We start from the raw sequence: 21,534 nt of genomic DNA on the forward strand, positions 1-21,534 counted from the left end.
CGTAATCCCAATATTAAGTTCATCCAGGATTATATAACCATTAACGAATAACCCTCTCAGACATCAAACCAATGTTCTGATATTCTCCTTATGCCTCACTGCATAACCCTTGTGGAAAAACAAAGTAATCCTTGGAGAATAGTTAAAACAGAGAAGAGTAATACTAAATTGTTGTGCAAGACAATCATACAACATAAAATGTACTTGCTATGACTGTGATATGTGGTTTAATACAATGGGTGGGTCTAATCCTGAATGCTGATTGGTTAAAACTGAATTCCAGTCGGTGTCTATTCCACAAGTTACCACCGGCTAAATTGATGACGTTAAAATGCCTATTTACTCTGTTCCTGTAATCGGCCTGTGTCACGTCCTGGCCAGTATAAGGATGAATTGTTATTGTAGTTTGGTCAGGACGTGGCAGAGGGTATTTGGTTTATGTGGTTCGGGGTGGTGGTTTTTCTAAAAAGGGCATTTGATTTATGTATTCCGGGGTTTTTGGGCATTGTTCCTTGTTTATGTAATTCTATGTTTAGTCTAGGTAATGTGTGTCTATGTTTGGTTAATTGGGGTGGACTTCCAATTGAAGGCAGCTGTGTGGTGTTGGCTTTGATTGGAAGTCCTATATTAGTTGGGTGTGTTTGTCTGTGTAATTGTGGGAGATTGTTTCTTGTTTTGCCGAGTGAGCCTTTCAAGACTGTTTCGTTGTTCGTAAGTTCGTTTCGTTTTGTTGTTTTGGTGTGTTCATTCTGAGTTAATAAATGTCAAGATGAGCGTACATATACCTGCTGCGTTTTGGTCCTCCATTACCAATGACAACCGTGACAGCCTGTGTGTAGCTGGTGTGGAGGAGTCAGGCGCAGGACAGCAGAAATGAGTATGGAACGTACTTTACTCAAAGAATCAATAACATACAACACAATAAACTAGCCCACAATAACGGACCGTATACATACAATCAATCACTCACAAAAAAACATGGGGGAACAGAGGGTTAAATAATGAACAAGTAATTGGGGAATTGAAACCAGGTGTGTAAAACAAAGACAAAACAAATGGAAAATGAAAAGTGGATCGGCGATGGCTAGAAGGCCGGTGACGTTGACCGCCGAAACGCCGCCCGAACAAGGAGAGGGACCGACTTCGGCGGAAGTCGTGACAGTTCCATCTGACTGCGCAATCCACTATCTCATCAGCCCAGCCAGGCAATTTATAAACTTGATCTCCACTATAAAAAACATCTAGACATTATCTCACATTTATTTTAGACTAACATTTAGTTTTCAACAGCAGAGATTTGTATAAACCTTGCTGTCTGTCTCTCCGACATTTGTAACATTGTTTCAATATTCAAATTCAAACTCCTGCTGTCCCATAGTAATGAACGTGTCGGGAGTCGAGACGAGACAGACAGGCAGCGTTTCTCAGCCAGTCGAAATCATGAATCACCTGGCATAATTTTTATGGATATATACAAAGAAATGTAAATTGAAAAAAGGTAAAACGAGAAATAAAGTGCAGCTAGTTTGCAGTCTTTCCAGCTTCAGTTTGAAGTGATTGTGTAACTGTAGCTTTGTTGTTGGCTAGCTCCTCTGAACAACAGTGTCCTGACGAGAGAGTACATTTCCTATGCCAGACGATATCGTGCCTCATTAGCTCATTGTTATGGATGTGTCCAAATAAATGTCACTAGAAACCAGCTTAAACAAATGCAAATGCAGCTACTGTTGTTATTCTGTCTGCGCTGTTTAATGTGACTGTAAGTTAGCCATAGTTGACTAGCTAGCAAGCAAGGGATAAGAACGTTGTCAGCCAGTATGGCAATGGAACATTTAGAACGAACGACTGGGTCCAGTCTCTGGCAACCTAACCGATAGAACAAACGACCAGTCGGCTTGGGTACTAACTCTATATTTGTGTCGGGGCTATATCTTGTGGAAGGATGAAATAGTATGAATAAATTCATGAAAATAAATGTTTTAATGAAAATATCAATCATTATTTTAATATGTTGGTAACCCATTGTATCAAAGTGATAATGCCCTCGAATCCAGTGTTTGGAGGATATATTGGCACGGGTGTTGTTAGGCCCGAGACAAAGTCGGCTTCTCGGGCATTATCACTTAAGTCTCATATGGCTATCTTAAGATGAATGTTAATCACTCTGGATAAGAGTATCTGCTAAATAACAAAAATGTAAATGTAAAATAAAGAAACTTTTAGATGCATAACAGCATAACAGTCGTATGCACACGTTACACATGTTATACACAGTCCAATGAAATGCTTACTTGTAGGTTCCTTCTGGACATTGCAACAACAATAAGAAATAATAAAAGATAATAATAGGAACATAAAGTAAATAGCTCAGTAGAAGAAAAAAAAGTAGAATATTTACACATGTATCAGGAAGTTCTTATCAGCAGGTTTGCATGGGCGGGATTTTCAGCTTTCCATGGTGACATCACCATGCGGTAAATTGGTTAACAAGACCAATAACAAAGAGAGTTCCAAATCTCTCTTCCAATAACAGTTCGTTTTTAGTTTTCCCCTCCCCACTCAGACCACTCCCAGACAGTTCTAGCAAAATTGTTGCTTGAGAAATCGTTACAGTAAGGTACTTAATTGTTACCCAGAAATTATTTGAAATTGATATAAAAACGGCATCATTGGGCCTTTAAGATTTGTTTTCTTCAAAAAAGAATAACAGTTGGGAGCTTAATAACTGGTTGTTTGGATCCTGGATACTGATTGGACGAGCAGCGTTCCAAGCTGCGCTGTAATGTCCATCACAGACACACTTATGCCTGCTAAAAGTTCCATCTGAAAAAATAAAAATAATAATAATAATAATATTAAAAAATATATATAAAATAAAATATAGAATAAAAAGTTCCATCTGAAAAAATAAAAAATAAAAAATATTTATAATATAATATATATATATATAAAATAAAAAATGAAATAAAAGTTCCATCTGAAAACGATCACTGCACCTCCATCATATCATGTTGCTGTCAGAATCATCTCTTGTATTTGTCTCAACTCGCACATTATTTCCCTTTTCTTCCAGCCTAGCTTTAAGTTTGGTACAGTGGGGGTTTAACATAACCCTATCATTTAGTTTGGTACAGCAGGGGTTAACATAACCCTAGCATTTAGTTTGGTACAGCAGGGGTTAACATAAGCCTAGCATTTAGTTTGGTACAGCAGGGGTTAACATAAGCCTAGCATTTAGTTTGGTACAGCAGGGGTTAATATAAGCCTAGCATTTAGTTTGGTACAGCAGGGGTTAATATAAGCCTAGCATTTAGTTTGGTACAGCAGGGGTTAATATAAGCCTAGCATTTAGTTTGGCACAGCAGGGGTTAATATAAGCCTAGCATTTAGTTTGGCACAGAAGGGGTTAACATAACCCTAGCATTTAGTTTGGTACAGCAGAGGTTAATATAAGCCTAGCATTTAGTTTGGTACAGCAGGGGTTAACATAAACCTAGCATTTAGTTTGGTACAGCAGGGGTTAACATAAGCCTAGCATTTAGTTTGGCACAGCAGGGGTTAATATAAGCCTAGCATATAGTTTGGTACAGCAGGGGTTAACATAACCCTAGCATTTAGTTTGGTACAGCAGAGGTTAATATAAGCCTAGCATTTAGTTTGGTACAGCAGGGGTTAACATAAACCTAGCATTTAGTTTGGTACAGCAGGGGTTAACATAACCCTAGCATTTAGTTTGGCACAGCAGGGGTTAATATAAGCCTAGCATTTAGTTTGGTACAGCAGGGGTTAACATAACCCTAGCATTTAGTTTGGTACAGCAGAGGTTAATATAAGCCTAGCATTTAGTTTGGTACAGCAGGGGTTAACATAAACCTAGCATTTAGTTTGGTACAGCAGGGGTTAACATAAGCCTAGCATTTAGTTTGGTACAGCAGGGGTTAATATAAGCCTAGCATTTAGTTTGGTACAGCAGGGGTTAATATAAGCCTAGCATTTAGTTTGGTACAGCAGGGGTTAATATAAGCCTAGCATTTAGTTTGGCACAGCAGGGGTTAATATAAGCCTAGCATTTAGTTTGGTACAGCAGAGGTTAATATAAGCCTAGCATTTAGTTTGGTACAGCAGGGGTTAACATAAACCTAGCATTTAGTTTGGTACAGCAGGGGTTAACATAAGCCTAGCATTTAGTTTGGCACAGCAGGGGTTAATATAAGCCTAGCATTTAGTTTGGTACAGCAGGGGTTAATATAAGCCTAGCATTTAGTTTGGCACAGCAGGGGTTAATATAAGCCTAGCATTTAGTTTGGTACAGCAGAGGTTAATATAAGCCTAGCATTTAGTTTGGTACAGCAGGGGTTAACATAAACCTAGCATTTAGTTTGGTACAGCAGGGGTTAACATAAGCCTAGCATTTAGTTTGGCACAGCAGGGGTTAATATAAGCCTAGCATATAGTTTGGTACAGCAGGGGTTAACATAAACCTAGCATTTAGTTTGGTACAGCAGAGGTTAATATAAGCCTAGCATTTAGTTTGGTACAGCAGGGGTTAACATAAACCTAGCATTTAGTTTGGTACAGCAGGGGTTAACATAAACCTAGCATTTAGTCTGGTACAGCAGGGATTAACATAAACCTCACTGTCTGCCTGTCCGACCTCGGAAACAATGTTTCACTTTTGAATGTCTATCTCTGTAGTACCATACATATAGTGAACACTTTTCCTGAGCCAGTCGAAATCTCGCATTATCATGGTCATATCCAAGTAAATGCCAGATCAATAATGCTCAAGAAAATGAAAATGCAGCTAGTCTACTGTCATTCTAGGTTCAATGTTTGACGTGACTTGAGTTAGGCTAGCGAGCTAACAAGTTACAAGAAAGTTATCCAGCCTGCATAGCAACCATTTTATTCAGAATGGATGACCAGTCTTTTTGCATAGCAACTATGGGTCGCGTCTGTAGCAACATGACCAAAATACCTAACAACCAGATTTTTGTCCGGACTATATCTTCTGGTGGAAAAAAAAATGTCATTGTATGAATTGACTTATCAAAATAACGTTTTAATGAAAATATGTAATTCATTGTTCTTTAAATATTTTGGTAACAGTTTTATAATTAAGCAATAAGGCACGCAAGGCAGTGCTGTGTAGCAGGAATACATCACAGAATCTAAATGGGTTGACTGGGACTGGATTCGTGATAAAGCCCTGCCTCGCATGTCTTATTGCTTAAACAATCCATTTTACATTACTTTTCACAATGCAAATTGTTCATAACAATACAGTAATTTCAATAGGCCTTTAATCTGTTACGTTCGTGTTAAACTTTACTCTAAATTTGACGCGCAAAATATTATATGGAAAACAATTCTGGGACTCCACCAATGGTGGACCTCAACAACTTTTGACGGTGAATTAGTGGCCCCGGAACATACGGTAAAAGGTTGGAAACCGCTGCTATAGACTATAGCCATGGATGTACTATGCAGCAATGTCATAATTAGTAAAGTTGTGAGAGAGTTGGATCTGAGTCATCATTGGGTGATTAATGCATGAATGGTTTAGTTGCCTAGAGCTCGATTAAATACGTATCGCCAATGTTCACCGCTATACTACGCTTGAAATTTAAAGATCATTACCGATTGGGCCGGAATATGCAGTCTCCACTAACGGCGGAACATTGCATTTACATTTCTATCTCGCTATAGCGCAGGTCTTCATTGTTAAGAATTTCATTTACACACAAAGGCACACCACACACATGGACACACTTCCAAACACACCCACTCTACACACACGTATTTTGTAAAATTGCTATATTGCTGCATTATGGATTTTGTATTGTAGATATGTAGTGGTAGAGTAGTGGTATAATAATGTGTTGTATTGTAGATATATAGTGGTAGAGTAGTGGTGTAATAATGTGTTGTATTGTAGATATATAGTGGTAGAGTAGTGGTGTAATAATGGGTTGTATTGTAGATATATAGTGGTAGAGTAGTGGTGTAATAATGTGTTGTATTGTAGATATATAGTGGTAGAGTAGTGGTGTAATAATGTGTTGTATTGTAGATATAGTGGTAGAGTAGTGGTGTAATAATGTATTGTATTGTAGATATATAGTGGTGTAATAATGTGTTGTATTGTAGATATATAGTGGTAGAGTAGTGGTGTAATAATGTGTTGCATTGTAGATATATAGTGGTGTAATAATGTGTTATATTGTAGATATATAGTGGTAGAGTAGTGGTGTAATAATGTGTTGTATTGTAGATATATAGTGGTAGAGTAGTGGTGTAATAATGTGTTGTATTGTCGATATATAGTGGTAGAGTAGTGGTGTAATAATGTGTTGTATTGTAGATATGTAGTGGTAGAGTAGTGGTGTAATAATGTGTTGTATTGTAGATATATAGTGGTAGAGTAGTGGTGTAATAATGTGTTGCATTGTAGATATATAGTGGTGTAATAATGTGTTATATTGTAGATATATAGTGGTAGAGTAGTGGTGTAATAATGTGTTGTATTGTAGATATATAGTGGTAGAGTAGTGGTGTAATAATGTGTTGTATTGTAGATATATAGTGGTGTAATAATGTGTTGCATTGTAGATATATAGTGGTGTAATAATGTGTTGTATTGTAGATATATAGTGGTAGAGTAGTGGTGTAATAATGTGTTGTATTGTCGATATATAGTGGTAGAGTAGTGGTGTAATAATGTGTTGTATTGTAGATATGTAGTGGTAGAGTAGTGGTGTAATAATGTGTTGTATTGTAGATATATAGTGGTAGAGTAGTGGTGTAATAATGTGTTGCATTGTAGATATATAGTGGTGTAATAATGTGTTATATTGTAGATATATAGTGGTAGAGTAGTGGTGTAATAATGTGTTGTATTGTAGATATATAGTGGTAGAGTAGTGGTGTAATAATGTGTTGTATTGTAGATATATAGTGGTGTAATAATGTGTTGTATTGTAGATATATAGTGGTGTAATAATGTGTTGTATTGTAGATATATAGTGGTAGAGTAGTGGTGTAATAATGTGTTGTATTGTAGATATATAGTGGTAGAGTAGTGGTGTAATAATGTGTTGTATTGTATATATGTTGTGGTTGTATTGTAGATGTATAGTGGTGTAATAATTTGTTGTATTGTAGATATATAGTGGTAGAGTAGTGGTGTAATAATGTGTTGTATTGTAGATATATAGTGGTAGAGTAGTGGTGTAATAATGTGCTGTATTGTAGATATATAGTGGTAGAGTAGTGGTGTAATAATGTGTTGTATTGTAGATATATAGTGGTGTAATAATGTGTTGTATTGTAGATATATAGTGGTAGAGTAGTGGTGTAATAATGTGTTGTATTGTAGATATATAGTGGTAGAGTAGTGGTGTAATAATGTGTTGTATTGTCGATATATAGCGGTAGAGTAGTGGTGTAATAATGTGTTGTATTGTAGATATATAGTGGTGTAATAATGTGTTGTATTGTAGATATATAGTGGTAGAGTAGTGGTGTAATAATGTGTTGTATTGTAGATATATAGTGGTGTAATAATGTGTTGTATTGTAGATGTGTAGTGGTGTAATAATGTATTGTATTGTAGATATATAGTGGTAGAGTAGTGGTGTAATAATGTGCTGTATTGTAGATATATAGTGGTAGAGTAGTGGTGTAATAATGTGTTGTATTGTAGATATATAGTGGTGTAATAATGTGTTCTATTGTAGATATATAGTGGTAGAGTAGTGGTGTAATAATGGGTTGTATTGTAGATATATAGTGGTAGAGTAGTGGTGTAATAATGTGTTGTATTGTAGATATATAGTGGTAGAGTAGTGGTGTAATAATGTGTTGTATTGTAGATATGTAGTGGTATAATACTGTGTTGTATTGTAGATATATAGTGGTAGAGTAGTGGTGTAATAATGTGTTGTATTGTAGATATATAGTGGTGTAATAATGTGTTGTATTGTTGATATGTAGTGGTAGAGTAGTGGTGTAATAATGTGTTGTATTGTAGATATGTAGTGGTGTAATAATGTGTTGTATTGTAGATATATAGTGGTAGAGTAGTGGTATAATAATGTGTTGTATTGTAGATATATAGTGGTAGAGTAGTGGTGTAATAATGTGTTGTATTGTAGATATATAGTGGTGTAATAATGTGTTATATTGTAGATATATAGTGGTGTAATAATGTGTTGTATTGTAGATATATAGTGGTAGAGTAGTGGTGTAATAATGTGTTGTATTGTAGATATATAGTGGTAGAGTAGTGGTGTAATAATGGGTTGTATTGTAGATATATAGTGGTAGAGTAGTGGTGTAATAATGTGTTGTATTGTAGATATATGGTGGTAGAGTAGTGGTGTAATAATGTGTTGTATTGTAGATATATAGTGGTGTAATAATGTGTTGTATTGTTGATATATAGTGGTAGAGTAGTGGTGTAATAATGTGTTGTATTGTAGATATATAGTGGTATAATAATGTGTTGTATTGTAGATATATAGTGGTGTAATAATGTGTTGTATTGTTGATATATAGTGGTAGAGTAGTGGTGTAATAATGTATTGTATTGTTGATTATATAGTGGTAGATTAGTGGTATAATAATGTCTCTGTTTTGTTTTGTATGTAATTACCTTAATCTTGTTTTGGACCCCAGGAAGAGTAGCTGCTGCCTTGGCAGCCGCTAATGGGGATCTGTAATAAAATACCAAGAAATAATTGAGCCCTAGGATACATCTCTGGCAGACGCTCTGCTTGTCCCTCTCAGCTTTGGCAGCTCAGTGAGCAGGCTGGATGATGGAGCTCTGGCACTGGGGCTAGCTCAGAGGTCACTGACTGACTGACTGACTGACTGACTGACTGGCTGGCTGACTGACTGACTGACTGGCTGACTGACTGACTGACTGACTGATCACACGACAAATGGGACACAACCAGACCCTATGAAGGGACTGTCTGTTAGTGCATCGTCCTTTTCCAGTGGACAGCCATGATTGTGATTATGATTTTTCCTCCCCTTCTTTCCACATTTAGTTAACAGTTTACATTTTGCTAGAGGAATATTTTCAGCTACAGACTGTCTCTGTTGTTCATATTTCTTCTATTCTTTTTTTCCCACAGCAAACCTTGGACTCCAACCTCAGCAATCTGATTAAGAGGAACAATGAGTTGGAAACTCTGATGGGCAAGTTGATCCAGATCTGCCAACATGTGGAGGTAAGTAAGGATGTTTATCTGTTTCCATATTAAGCTATATGATACAGCTCTCAGTTTCAGCGGCATTTCTATTGTTTGATAGGTTAAGCTTTTTTGATTTCTTCCTTGTATTGTAAATGTAACATATCAGGTGTCCGATAAGACACATTTTACAGTGGTTGCTGACATACAGTAGATAGAAAAATCTTTCTGGTTAAAAAAATCTTTCTGGTTAAAAAAATATTTGCTTTAAAAAATATTTGCTTTAAAAAATATTTGGGGTTTAAAAAATATTTGGTTTATAAAATCTTTGGGGTTTAAAAAATCTTTGGTTGAATTGTTTTTTTAAAAAATCCTTATTGTTGTTATTTAGCATTCAAGCTGAGCTCACCAGATTCTGTGACATGCAACACTTTGAAATTCATTGAACATGTTAGAATACTGTAACATATCTCACGGACACAGTTACTGAGATGAATATGCTGACCCGGGTATTCAGTCAAGTGGATATGCCAGTAAACTTAACTATACAAAGTAGGCTAACCTCACATAAACAGTGCCATATTGCCAATTTGGCCGTGTGTGTGTGTGTGTGTGTGTGTGTGTGTGTGTGTGTGTGTGTGTGTGTGTGTGTGTGTGTGTGTGTGTGTGTGTGTGTGTGTGTGTGTGTGTGTGTGTGTGTGTGTGTGTGTGTGTGTGTGTGTTTGTGCATGGTAGGGTGTTGTTTGGGGTAAAAGCATGAATGGGACATAGCAAAAGATAAGTTCATGAACCAACTGAGGAATAAAATGGCACAGATAACACAATGTGCCCACAGAGAGATGTAGGAGAAAGTGGGCCAGCAGCAGATCTGGCTGTATGTGGGAAAGCAAAAACAACTGTTGTAATGACTAGGCTCAGCTGACTCTCACCTGTGGCACTATGCTACTCTGTGTATGGTGACAGCGTTTTGTACATAGAATGACATACTAGAAATGTAATTTAATAGGATCTCTGTGGCTGTGTAGATCTATCCTGGGAAATACTAGATAGCCTACTGCCTCAGGTGCACTGTTATATATGAGCCAGGGGGGCTTTGATACAGGCTATGAGCGTTATCTAATTAATTGTACTCCTGTGGGCTAAATCATGGTCACCCAGGGTGTTTCTTGGTAGTCTTAAACAAATCTACTTTGAAACAAAAGTCTACATTTCACACACCTGGTTATGGGCTTTAAAAAAGAAGAGACCTGTACCATGTCAGATATAGAGTAGAAATGTATTACATGTTGAGTTTGCATCCCTATATTACACTTTATATACATCACAGAATACTGAAATATAACAAAACTGTTTGACATAGAAACACCAGGTTTTATGGCAAAAAAAAAAAAAGGTTTCATAACATTCCACCCATGAAGCCACTAGAGTGAGTTTTGGTAATTTGACTGCAGGAAAGAGCTACAACAATTACTGTCTGTATCACAACCGGCCGTGACTGGGAGTCCCATAGGGCGGGGCACAATTGACCCAGCGTCATCCGGGTTTGGCCGGGGTAGGCCGTCACTGTAAATAAGAATTTGTTCTTAACTGACTTGCCTAGTTAAATAAAGGTTAAATAAAAAAATACAAATAAATAAAAAATACAAATGTCTGTAAATGCTATGTTTTATCCTGTCAATGCCAAACATAAAGTACTAGATTCATATCCCTGTCCTGATCTGTTTCCAAGGGTAATGCATCAAGACAAGAGAACAAGCTCCTTGAAGAGTGTGACCTTCTGATGGACATCATACATCAGAGAAGACAGATCATAGCCACCAAGATAAACGAGGGCAAGGTAATACTTTATACTGCCCTCCTCCTTCCCCCACAGCTGTTTGCAACTATCAACAACAGCTACAAGTCAAAACTTGCAAGTAGACATCGCAGCTCTTATGGCAAATCACCTCACTACATTACAATGACAATGTAATCAGTCACAAGGCAATGTTCTGATTCCACCTTGTTGTGACTGATGGCAATGTTCTGATTCCACCTTGTTGTGACTGATGGCAATGTTCTGATTCCACCTTGTTGTGACTGATGGCAACGTTCGGATTCCACCTTGTTGTGACTGATGGCAATGTTCTGATTCCACCTTGTTGTGACTGATGGCAATGTTCTGATTCCACCTTGTTGTGACTGATGGCAATGTTCTGATTCCACCTTGTTGTGACTGATGGCAATGTTCTGATTCCACCTTGTTGTGACTGATGGCAATGTTCTGATTCCACCTTGTTGTGACTGATGGCAATGTTCTGATTCCACCTTGTTGTGACTGATGGCAATGTTCTGATTCCACCTTGTTGTGACTGATGGCAATGTTCTGATTCCACCTTGTTGTGACTGATGGCAATGTTCTGATTCCACCTTGTTGTGACTGATGGCAATGTTCTGATTCCACCTTGTTGTGACTGATGGCAATGTTCTGATTCCACCTTGTTGTGACTGATGGCAACGTTCTGATTCCACCTTGTTGTGACTGAAGGCAATGTTCTGATTCCACCTTGTTGTGACTGATGGCAATGTTCTGATTCCACCTTGTTGTGACTGATGGCAATGTTCTGATTCCACCTTGTTGTGACTGATGGCAACGTTCTGATTCCACCTTGTTGTGACTGATGGCAACGTTCTGATTCCACCTTGTTGTGACTGATGGCAACGTTCTGATTCCACCTTGTTGTGACTGATGGCAACGTTCTGATTCCACCTTGTTGTGACTGATGGCAACGTTCTGATTCCACCTTGTTGTGACTGATGGCAACGTTCGGATTCCACCTTGTTGTGACTGATGGCAACATTCTGATTCCACCTTGTTGTGACTGATGGCAACGTTCTGATTCCACCTTGTTGTGACTGATGGCAACATTCTGATTCCACCTTGTTGTGACTGATGACAATATTCCACCATGTTGTGACCGATGGCAATTCCTTTTGTCTAGGCCCAGATTTGTTTGTGCCTGGAATCGTTGTACATCGCCCAGGGTTTTATAAGTGCCTGTGAATATTTCCCAGCCAATAGTATGTTTTGACGGTTACAGAGGAGGGCAGATGGGTCAGGATGTCTAACTCTTCGGAGCCGGCATGCTTAGACCTCTTCTTCCTCTGCCTCCAAGGTTGAAAAAGGAAAGGGAGATACCTAGTCAGTTGTACAACTGAATGCATTCAACTGAAATGTGTCTTTCTGCATTTAACCCAACCCCTCTGAATCAGAGAGGTGCAGGGGGCTGCCTTTATCAACATCCACGTCTTCAGTGCCCGGGGAACAGTGGGTTAACTGCCTTGCTCGGGCAGAACGACAGATTTTTACCTTGTCAGCTTGGGGATTCGATCCAGCAACCTTTTGGTTACTAGCCCTCTATAAAGGCTGAGGATGAATGTTGTAACCGTGCCATACATCTCTGCTAGACATGCACAGCTTCCACTGACTGTGTTATTTTATTTAACCTTTATTTAACCTTTATTTAACCTTTTATTTAACGAGTCAAATCAGTTAAGAACAAATTCTTATTTACAATAGACGGCCTACCCCGTCCAAATCCTAACCCGGACGACGCTGGGCCAATTGCGCGCCGCCTTATGGGACTCCCAATCACAGTTGGTTGTGATACAGCCTGGAATGGAACCAAGGTATCGGTAGTGAAGCCTCTAGCAGTGAGATGCAGTGCCTCAGACCGCTGCGCCACTCGGGAGCCCCAGTGCCACTGTAACGTACCTCAAGAGGCAAACATAAGCAAGAGTCTGCTTGCTTCTTTAATGGAATGTATGACGAACATCATTTACTCTGGAATTCCTATTTGATGAAAATCAGTGTTGTCAGGTCATCGCTATGTGACTGATCGAACTAGAGCAGCTTTGTTTTGTGTGTGCTATACAGTATGCTGTAGTAATGGAGGAGAGTTTGCACAGCATTATGCATCTGAAACAAATCCACTCTGCTCCTTGAGTGGTTTCCCTTCCTTTCCCCCCATTAAGTGTCATTAGAGAGGGCTTGGGGAGGGGGGGGTGTCGCTGGCATGCTGTGCCATGTTCAGTGTCAGAGCCATATCAGACCTGTTTCCTGTGATCTGGCCCCTCTGAGGAACACTGCTTCCTTCCTCGCCCCGTGCCTCGTTTCAAAGTCAGGAGGCTGCTCTCTGCTCTCTTCTCCCTGCTCTCTGTTCTCTCCTCTCTGCTCTCTTCTCCCTGCTCTCTCCTCTGCTTTCCCCTCTCTGCTCTCTCCTTTGCTCTCCCCTCTCTGCTCTCTCCTCTGCTCTCCCCTCTCTGTTCTCCCTGCTCTCTGTTCTCCCCTCTCTGCTCTCCCCTCTCTGCTCTCTCCTTTCTCCTCTCTCCTCTCTGCTCTCTTCTCCCTGCTCTCTTCTCCCTGCTCTCCCCTCTCTGCTCTCTCCTCTGCTCTCCCCTCTCTGCTCTCTCCTCTGCTCTCCCCTCTCTGCTCTCTCCTATGCTCTCCCCTCTCTGCTCTCTCCTCTGCTCTCCCCTCTCTGCTCTCTCCTATGCTCTCCCCTCTCCGCTCTCTCTTCTCCTCTCTGCTCTCCCCTCTCTGCTCTCTCCTTTCTCCTCTCTCCTCTCTGCTCTCTTCTCCCTGCTCTCTTCTCCCTGCTCTCCCCTCTCTGCTCTCTCCTCTGCTCTCCCCTCTCTGCTCTCTCCTCTGCTCTCCCCTCTCTGCTCTCTCCTCTGCTCTCCCCTCTCTGCTCTCTCCTATGCTCTCCCCTCTCCGCTCTCTCTTCTCCTCTCTGCTCTCTCCTCTCTGCTCTCTCCTCTCTGTTCTCTGCTTCCTGCTCTCCCCTCTCTGCTCTCCCCTCTCTGCTCTCCCCTCTCTGCTCTCCCCTCTCTGCTTCCTGCTCTCTGCTCTCTCCTCTCCCCTCTCTCATCTCCTCTCCTCTCTCCTCTCTGCTGCCTGCTCCCTCCTCTCTCCTCTCTGCTACCTGCTCATTGCTCTCTCCTCTCACCTATCCCATCTCTGCTCTCTGCCCTCTCCTCTCTGCTCTCTCCTCTCTCCTCTCTGTTATCTGCTTCCTGCTCTCCCCTCTCTGCTCTCTGCTCTCTCCTCTCCTCTCTGCTCTCTCCTCTCCTCTCTGCTCTCTCCTCTCTGTTCTCTGCTTCCTGCTCTCTGCTCTCTGCTCTCCCCTCTCTGCTCTCCCCTCTCTGCTCCCTGCTCCCTGCTCTCTCCTCTCTCCTCTCTGCTCCCTGCTCATTGCTCTCTCCTCTCACCTATCCCCTCTCTGCTCTATGCTTCCTGCTCTCTGCTCTCTCCTCTCTGCTCTCCCCTCTCTGCTTCCTGCTCCCTGCTCTCTGCTCTCTCCTCTCTCCTCTCTGTTCTCTGCTTCCTGCTCTCTGCTCTCTGCTCTCTCCTCTCTGCTTCCTGCTGTCCCCTCTCTGCTGTCCCCTCTCTGCTCTCTGATCTCTCCTCTCTGATCTCTCCTCTCTGCTCACCCCTCTCTCCTCTCTCCTCTCCTCTTGGCTCTCTCCTCTCTGTTCTCTGCTTCCTGCTCTCTGCTCTCCCCTCTCTGCTCCCTGCTCTCCTCTCTCCTCTCTTCTCTCTTCTCTTCTCTCTCCTCTCTCCTCTCTCCTCTCTCCTCTCTCCTCTCCTCTTGGCTCTCTGCTCTCTGCTCTCTCCTCTCCCCTCTCCGCTCTCGCCTCTCTGCTTCCTGCTCTCCCCTCTCTGCTCTCCCCTCTCTGCTCTCCCCTCTCTGCTTCCTGCTCTCCCCTCTCTGCTCTCCCCTCTCTCCTCTCCTCTTGGCTCTCTCCTCTCTGTTCTCTGCTTCCTGCTCTCTGCTCTCCCCTCTCTGCTCCCTGCTCTCCTCTCTCCTCTCTTCTCTCTTCTCTCCTCTCTCCTCTCTCCTCTCTCCTCTCCTCTTGGCTCTCTGCTCTCTGCTCTCCCCTCTCTGCTCTCCCCTCTGCTCTCTTCTTCCTGCTCTCCCCTCTCTGCTCTCCCCTCTCTGCTCTCCCCTCTCTGCTTCCTGCTCTCCCCTCTCTGCTCTCCCCTCTCTGCTCTCTCCTTCCTTCTCTCCCCTCTCTGCTCTCTCCTCTTTCCTCTCTGCTTCCTGCTCTCCCCTCTCTGCTCTCTCCTCTCTGCTCCCTGAAGATGGACAGAGGGGGCAAGCAGGCACATTCCGTTACCATGGTGATGTTTTGGATGATGTAGATGCTCCTCATTCCATCCTCAAAGTTGATCACTTGGCTAATCATGATGGTCGATGCAAATTTGATTAGATAAAAACACGCAAGGCATGTTTTTTGAATTCGAGAAAAATGGTGAGATGATTATGTACAATTGAATGACCTCTCGATTGTGACCTTTTAAATAAAGAACTGTCAACTCTATTGAACCTGCTGTAGTACAGTCGTTTCTGAAGCCGCAGTAGCAGCAGTCTATTGGTCTGTCCCTGCACCGGGGTATTCAATAATCCACTGTTTCCTCTCAGGCTATCCGGCTGCGGAAGCTAGCCCAGCAAATCGCCACCTGCAAGCAGATCATCGAGAGATCGTCATCCCTCATCACTCAGGCAGATCACACCGTGAGAGAGACAGACCACACCCGCTTCCTACAAACAGCCAAAAGCATCTGCGATAGGTGACCTATCAAGTCAGCTGATTGTTGTGATAACGCTCCAAACAGTCTAAACTGACAGAGTCCCAGGTTGTAACGAGATAATTATATATCGTTGTGTTTCAGAGTGTCCATGGCAACAGCATCCTCGCAGATCCTGATCCCGGAGATAAACCTGAATGACACCTTTGATACGTTTGCGTTGGACTTTACAAGGGAAAAGAAAATGCTGGAAAGCTTGGATTACCTCACAGGTGAACGCAGTTCCACCTGTTATCCATCTTTTTCCATCTTTTCAGTCAGAAATATATTGAGAACATATCTATAACTCAGGTCTATCTGAAATGGGACATTCTGGTACAGTGCAATTTCTCTGTTTATCTATTTTCTCCAGCAGTCAAATATAAAAAAAAAATCGACACTGTAGCTTCTCAAATTGTTTTTGTCACATGCTTTGTAAACTACAGGTGTAAACTGACAGTTTGGTGTTCGTTTACAGTTGAATGAATTGGATTTTGATTGTTCTGGCTTTTAGGGAATTCTCCACAGGATGTCTTATTAACTTTATGGCCAGTAACTTAACCAACTGAATCACACAGAACAATTTTATTTTATTATTTTATATATTTAACCTTTATTTAGCCAGGTAGCCATTTACAATTGCGAACTGGCTAATGAAGTCACAGCGCCTTGCAAGAGTGGACTAGAATTAATTTACCAACCCCTTTTGGTCATAAATATATATATTTTTTGTAAATCCAATGTACTGTAGTGAGTATGTCTACTGTTCATCATTGTTGTCTTAAATAACTGACAAACACCAGAGACGTGAAGAAAAACAACTAAATATTTCTATTTTCAGCACCAAATCCCCCAATAATCCGTGAGGAATTATGTACGGCATCGTACGACACCGTCACTGCTCACTGGACGTCTGATGATGAGTTCTGTGTCGTCTCCTATGAACTGCAGTATGCCATCTTCACCGGACAAGCCAATGTCGTCAGTATGTACACAAAGCATGTCCTAGATCTCCTCAGTACAGTTTGCTGTGTGACTGTACAGTATGCCTGTTGTGGTATAAACTGTTAAATCATGAAAGGTAGACTATCTGAGTGGCTCCTGCTGTGAATAGCTTTGGGGGGGGGGGGGGGGGTCATTACGTTACCCCGATCAAATAAAGGATTTTTTCATTTCAGAAGGGCGGCAACAACCATGCTTTCCTTTCATTGGATAATAAGACGATAATAAGATATCAGAGATCTCTGCTGTGTATCTCTGCTAGAGACTGATCCAGGCCAGAGTATATAGCCTGAGTCAGACTGGATTCCAATCCAGATGGAGGTTTGTGTTTCCCTGCGGCTCATGTAAGTGGCAGACTGTTGGAACAGATCACCCTAGCAAGGGTTGCAAGGAATTGGCCCTCTTCTGCCCAAGTGCCTGTTCATACTACAGTGAACTGGCAATGTTATTGTGTACGACGGGTCACGCAGAGAAATAACAGCCGTAAGAGGTTACGACAGTACAGATGATAGAATTACCACAATCTTGATTTGATGACAACAAAGTATTAATTGTTGTTATGTCAACGAATGTCTGTTACATTTGTGTGTTTGTTACAATCCAGTGGTCTGTAGCTCCTGTTATTTAACTGATTTGACTTTGTCTGTGGTCTAGGTTTGTGTAACTCAGCGGACAGCTGGATGATTGTGCCCAACATCAAGCAGAACCACTACACAGTGCATGGACTCCAGTGTGGCACCAAGTACATCTTTATGGTCAAAGCTATCAACCAGGCAGGGAGTCGCAGCAGTGTACCTGGGAAGCTCAAGACCAACAGTATGTCAGAGTTTCCAAAAGCTGTACCGTGCTGACGTCATCAAGCATCTTAGGAGATATTGACATATGGAGATATTTACTATTTACTAGCGTATTTACTATTGTTTACGGTTAAATTATAAACCGGGTTGTTCGAGCCCTGAATGCTGATTGGCTGAAAGCCGTGGTATATCAGACCGTATACCAGAGGTATGACAAAACATGTATTTTTACTGATCTAATTACGTTGGTAACCAGTTTATAATAGCAATAAGGCACCTCGGGGGTTTGTGATATATTGGCCACGTACCACACCCCCTCTGGCCTTATTTCTTAATTAATCTATGGTCCATTCACAGGTCAACCGTTCAAGTTGGACCCAAAGTCTGCTCATAAGAAGCTGAAGGTCTCCCATGACAACCTGACAGTGGAGCGGGACGAGACGTCATCCAAGAAGAGCCACACTCAGGACCGCTTCACCAGCCAGGGCAGCTACGGCGTCACAGGGAATGTGTACATCGACAGCGGGCGCCACTACTGGGAGGCCTTGATAGGAGGGAGCACATGGTAAGAATATGGACCAGTCGTGCCTGAGATACCTCAGACCAGAACATGTGGAGAGACAAAGGTGTGTGTGTGTGAGATTCAGATTGGAAAGTCCAATCACAGTCTCTGTTACACTATAATAAAACTCGATCTTGAAATCTAAAAATCTCTAGGACGCTAGGACTCCTGTCATCTCCCACAGGTGCTATTTTACCTCTACTAGAGAAGGACCCATTAACATGCTATATTTCTATCTTCATCAGGTTTGCTGTGGGCGTTGCTTACAAGTCAGCACCGAAACACGAGTGGATCGGCAAGAACTCGGCCTCGTGGGTATTATCTCGATGCAACAACTCCTGGGTAGTTCGTCACAACAGCAAGGAGATGCCCATCGAGCCGTCCCCCCACCTGCGTCGCGTGGGGGTGTTGTTGGATTACGACGCCGGTTCCCTGGCCTTCTACGATGGCGCCGGCTCACAGCACCTGTACACGTTCGACATCACCTTCGCCCAGCCAGTCTGTCCCGTGTTCAACGTGTGGAACAAGTGTCTGACTGTTCTCACGGGGCTGCCCATCCCAGACCACCTCGAGGGGACAGACTGCCAGGATTAACAGACCAGCTAATGCAACACAAAGACACAAAGGGAGCAGAACAGACCCACTTCAGCCTCACCTGGCTCACTTTGTGTCACACCATCCATGCTGTATAAAACAGAACAAAGCCATGGTCCTCCAGTCTCCAATCATGCTCTTATAGAAGCAAATACATTTTTTTGTATTATTATTTATGGAAACCATTTATTGGGTTTTAAAAAATATTGTAGATTTTATTTCTTGCTTAACACATTAATATTCACTGCTATTTATGCTTGTTGATTTTGGGATGCGCTTAGAGAGGAAGGTGGGTATAACGTTTTGAAATTCAGTCAAACTTACTGTATTTTTAAGCAGGCAGTGGCAGGTAGCCTAATGGTTAGAGCGTTGGGCCGGTAACCAAAAGGTTGCTCGTTCGAATCCCTAAGCTGACAAGGTAATATGTCTTTCTGTTGTTCTACCCCTGAACAAGGCAGTTTAATCCACTGTTCCCCGGTAGGCCGTCATTGTAAATAAGAATTTGTTCTTAATTAACTGACTTGCCTAGTTAAATAAAACAAAATGAAAATCCCTGAGATGAGCTTATTTCATTTTTACACATACAGTAGATTGTTGACCTTCGTCCATGTATCAATCGTTAGCAGCATGTTGATAAATGTTTTACGTGTAACATGTTTATTTTGACATGTCATCATGACACCAGTTCCTCTGATTACAGAGCAGTTATAACAGGAGTATTCATCTACAATCTTCTGTTTCATACGAGATCCTCGCTATGATTTTTCTTATGAATTAGGATGATGTTTGTGAAAATAAACATGTTAAGAGTTTTTTTTTAATAGTTAATCTGCCGCTTTTACAATTCTAAAATCACAGCACTTCTAATGCACTGACAACTTGACTATAATTGACAAACTCACAAAGACACAATTCTTCATCTCTTTGTCAAAAAAAAGCACTGCGATGTTAAAAAAGTTGATTCATGTTGAAAATGTATACTTTTAAAGAAAAGCCATTTTAAGTGAAATTTCAATACAGAAATGTCTTAATAATTGTAATTAGAAACATGTGCAATCTCTGTAAATACCTTACTGTTTTCTTCTCACGTATTGGCTCGGTATGTTCATATGCTGGGACATATTTGAGCAATTTGACTTTTTTCGATGCATCATTATTTTCCCGCATTCCTTGTTAAAAATGTAATAAAATTACATAAATAAAGTGTGAATTGTAATGATAATGCTTTTTATTTGTCTGCTACCTAATCTTAACTGTAATTTTCATTTAATTCAGACACACACTGTAGGCAAAACAAAGAAAACCACTTGATATTTTTTGGCTTAGATTCATTTCACCGATTATAAGGTCTCATGAATGTTAGGTGGCTGTATGGCTATTATTCTACAGACCACTTCAGCATCGTACAACAACGATTAAACTGTGATGAGATTCCTTCTGACATCTCTTTTTATCCTCCAGTAAGACCACTGGACCCCGATCCTTTCAACTAGTACTAGACTAAAAAAAGATTTGAACTTACTGTGACCTCACCATCAGACACCGTCGTGACATGGATCATGACAGATCCCGAGTGCACAAACACAGTCCAGCTAGAATGATGTTGATTGGAGACGTCTGTAAATAATTTGTTTACAAAAAAAAATATTTAAAGACTGAAAATGTTTTGCTGGTCAATTTGATCAAATGTGCATTTGTGGTATTTACACAGTAGCTTAACATACACTTATTTGTCTAAATAACATTATACAAGCTGAAAAACAAGGTATTTAAACAGTACAATAACATACCTTTATTTGTTTAAATAAAAGTATACAGGGTGAAAATAGCAGGTGCAGTAGTTAAGGAATATATTCAATCTGGCCTTTAATCTTGGACAAAGTATTGGCTTGTGGCTTCACCGAGGTTGGCGGTTGTTTCAGTGATACAGTCCCAGAGAGAGAGGGATAGAAAGACATTCTAACCATGCCGACTGATTAACAAGTTATCTAAGTCACTGAAAACATGGTTCAAGAAATCTTATTTATTTTATTGCATGAACATTTATTCATTTCAGAGCATTGAGAGAACAGTGGATTTGCACGCAATCTGACACAGAATGGGGTTAACAGCAGTCCGGAACGCCCTGAGGCCATTATGTAGCAACGATGGTGTTGAAATAGTCATACAGTAAGATGCTTTTCAAAAGAAGGAAACAAATAAATTGCTTCATCAATACGGTGTACTGTTTGATGACTGATGAACATTCTACAGCTGTAGTCTCAAACACAATGTTTTTTAACATACTGTATTTCTTTCCTTTCCTTTCCATTCCATTCCTTTCCTTTCTAATCGACCTGGCCCTGGTATCCTGGAAGGATATTGACCTCATCCCGTCAGTAGAGGATGCCTGGTTATTTTTTTTAAATGCCTTCCTCTCCATCTTAAATAAGCATGCCCCTTTCAAGAAATTTAGAACCAGGAACAGATATAGCCCTTGGTTCTCCACAGGCCTGACTGCCCTTAACCAACACAAAAATATCCTGTGGCGTTCTGCATTAGCATCGAACTGCCCCCGCGATATGCAACTTTTTAGGGAAGTTAGAAACCAATACACACAGGCAGTTAGAAACGCCAAGGCTAGCTTTTTCAAACAGAAATTCGCTTCGTGCAACTCCAACTCTAAAAAGTTCTGGGACATTGTAAAGTCCATGGAGAATAAGAACACCTCCTCCCAACTGCCCACTGCACTGAGGATAGGAAACTCTGTCACCACCGATAAGCCCACTA

The 21,534-nt window shown here is 41.0% G+C and overlaps 1 protein-coding gene across 6 annotated transcripts in view; it reads left to right on the top strand.

Annotated features, from left to right (window-relative positions):
* The window catches only part of LOC106586808 (E3 ubiquitin-protein ligase Midline-1), a 79,853-nt gene extending 59,872 nt beyond the window's left edge, over nucleotides 1-19,981 (top strand). For all 6 annotated transcript variants that reach the window (XM_082969183.1, XM_082969182.1, XM_082969181.1 and 3 more), the window contains 8 exons: nucleotides 9,144-9,239; nucleotides 10,930-11,037; nucleotides 15,665-15,813; nucleotides 15,916-16,043; nucleotides 16,652-16,795; nucleotides 17,467-17,628; nucleotides 17,967-18,174; nucleotides 18,417-19,981. In XM_082969183.1, the coding sequence (XP_082825309.1) occupies nucleotides 9,144-9,239; nucleotides 10,930-11,037; nucleotides 15,665-15,813; nucleotides 15,916-16,043; nucleotides 16,652-16,795; nucleotides 17,467-17,628; nucleotides 17,967-18,174; nucleotides 18,417-18,765 (1,344 nt within the window). In that variant the 3' untranslated portion in view covers nucleotides 18,766-19,981. The remainder of the gene's footprint in view (nucleotides 1-9,143; nucleotides 9,240-10,929; nucleotides 11,038-15,664; nucleotides 15,814-15,915; nucleotides 16,044-16,651; nucleotides 16,796-17,466; nucleotides 17,629-17,966; nucleotides 18,175-18,416) is intronic.
* Nucleotides 19,982-21,534: the final 1,553 nt, after the last annotated feature.

This window comes from Salmo salar, chromosome 25 (genome assembly GCF_965601325.2).
Source record: "Salmo salar chromosome 25, fSalSal1, whole genome shotgun sequence".
Classification (NCBI taxonomy): Eukaryota; Metazoa; Chordata; class Actinopteri; order Salmoniformes; family Salmonidae; genus Salmo; species Salmo salar.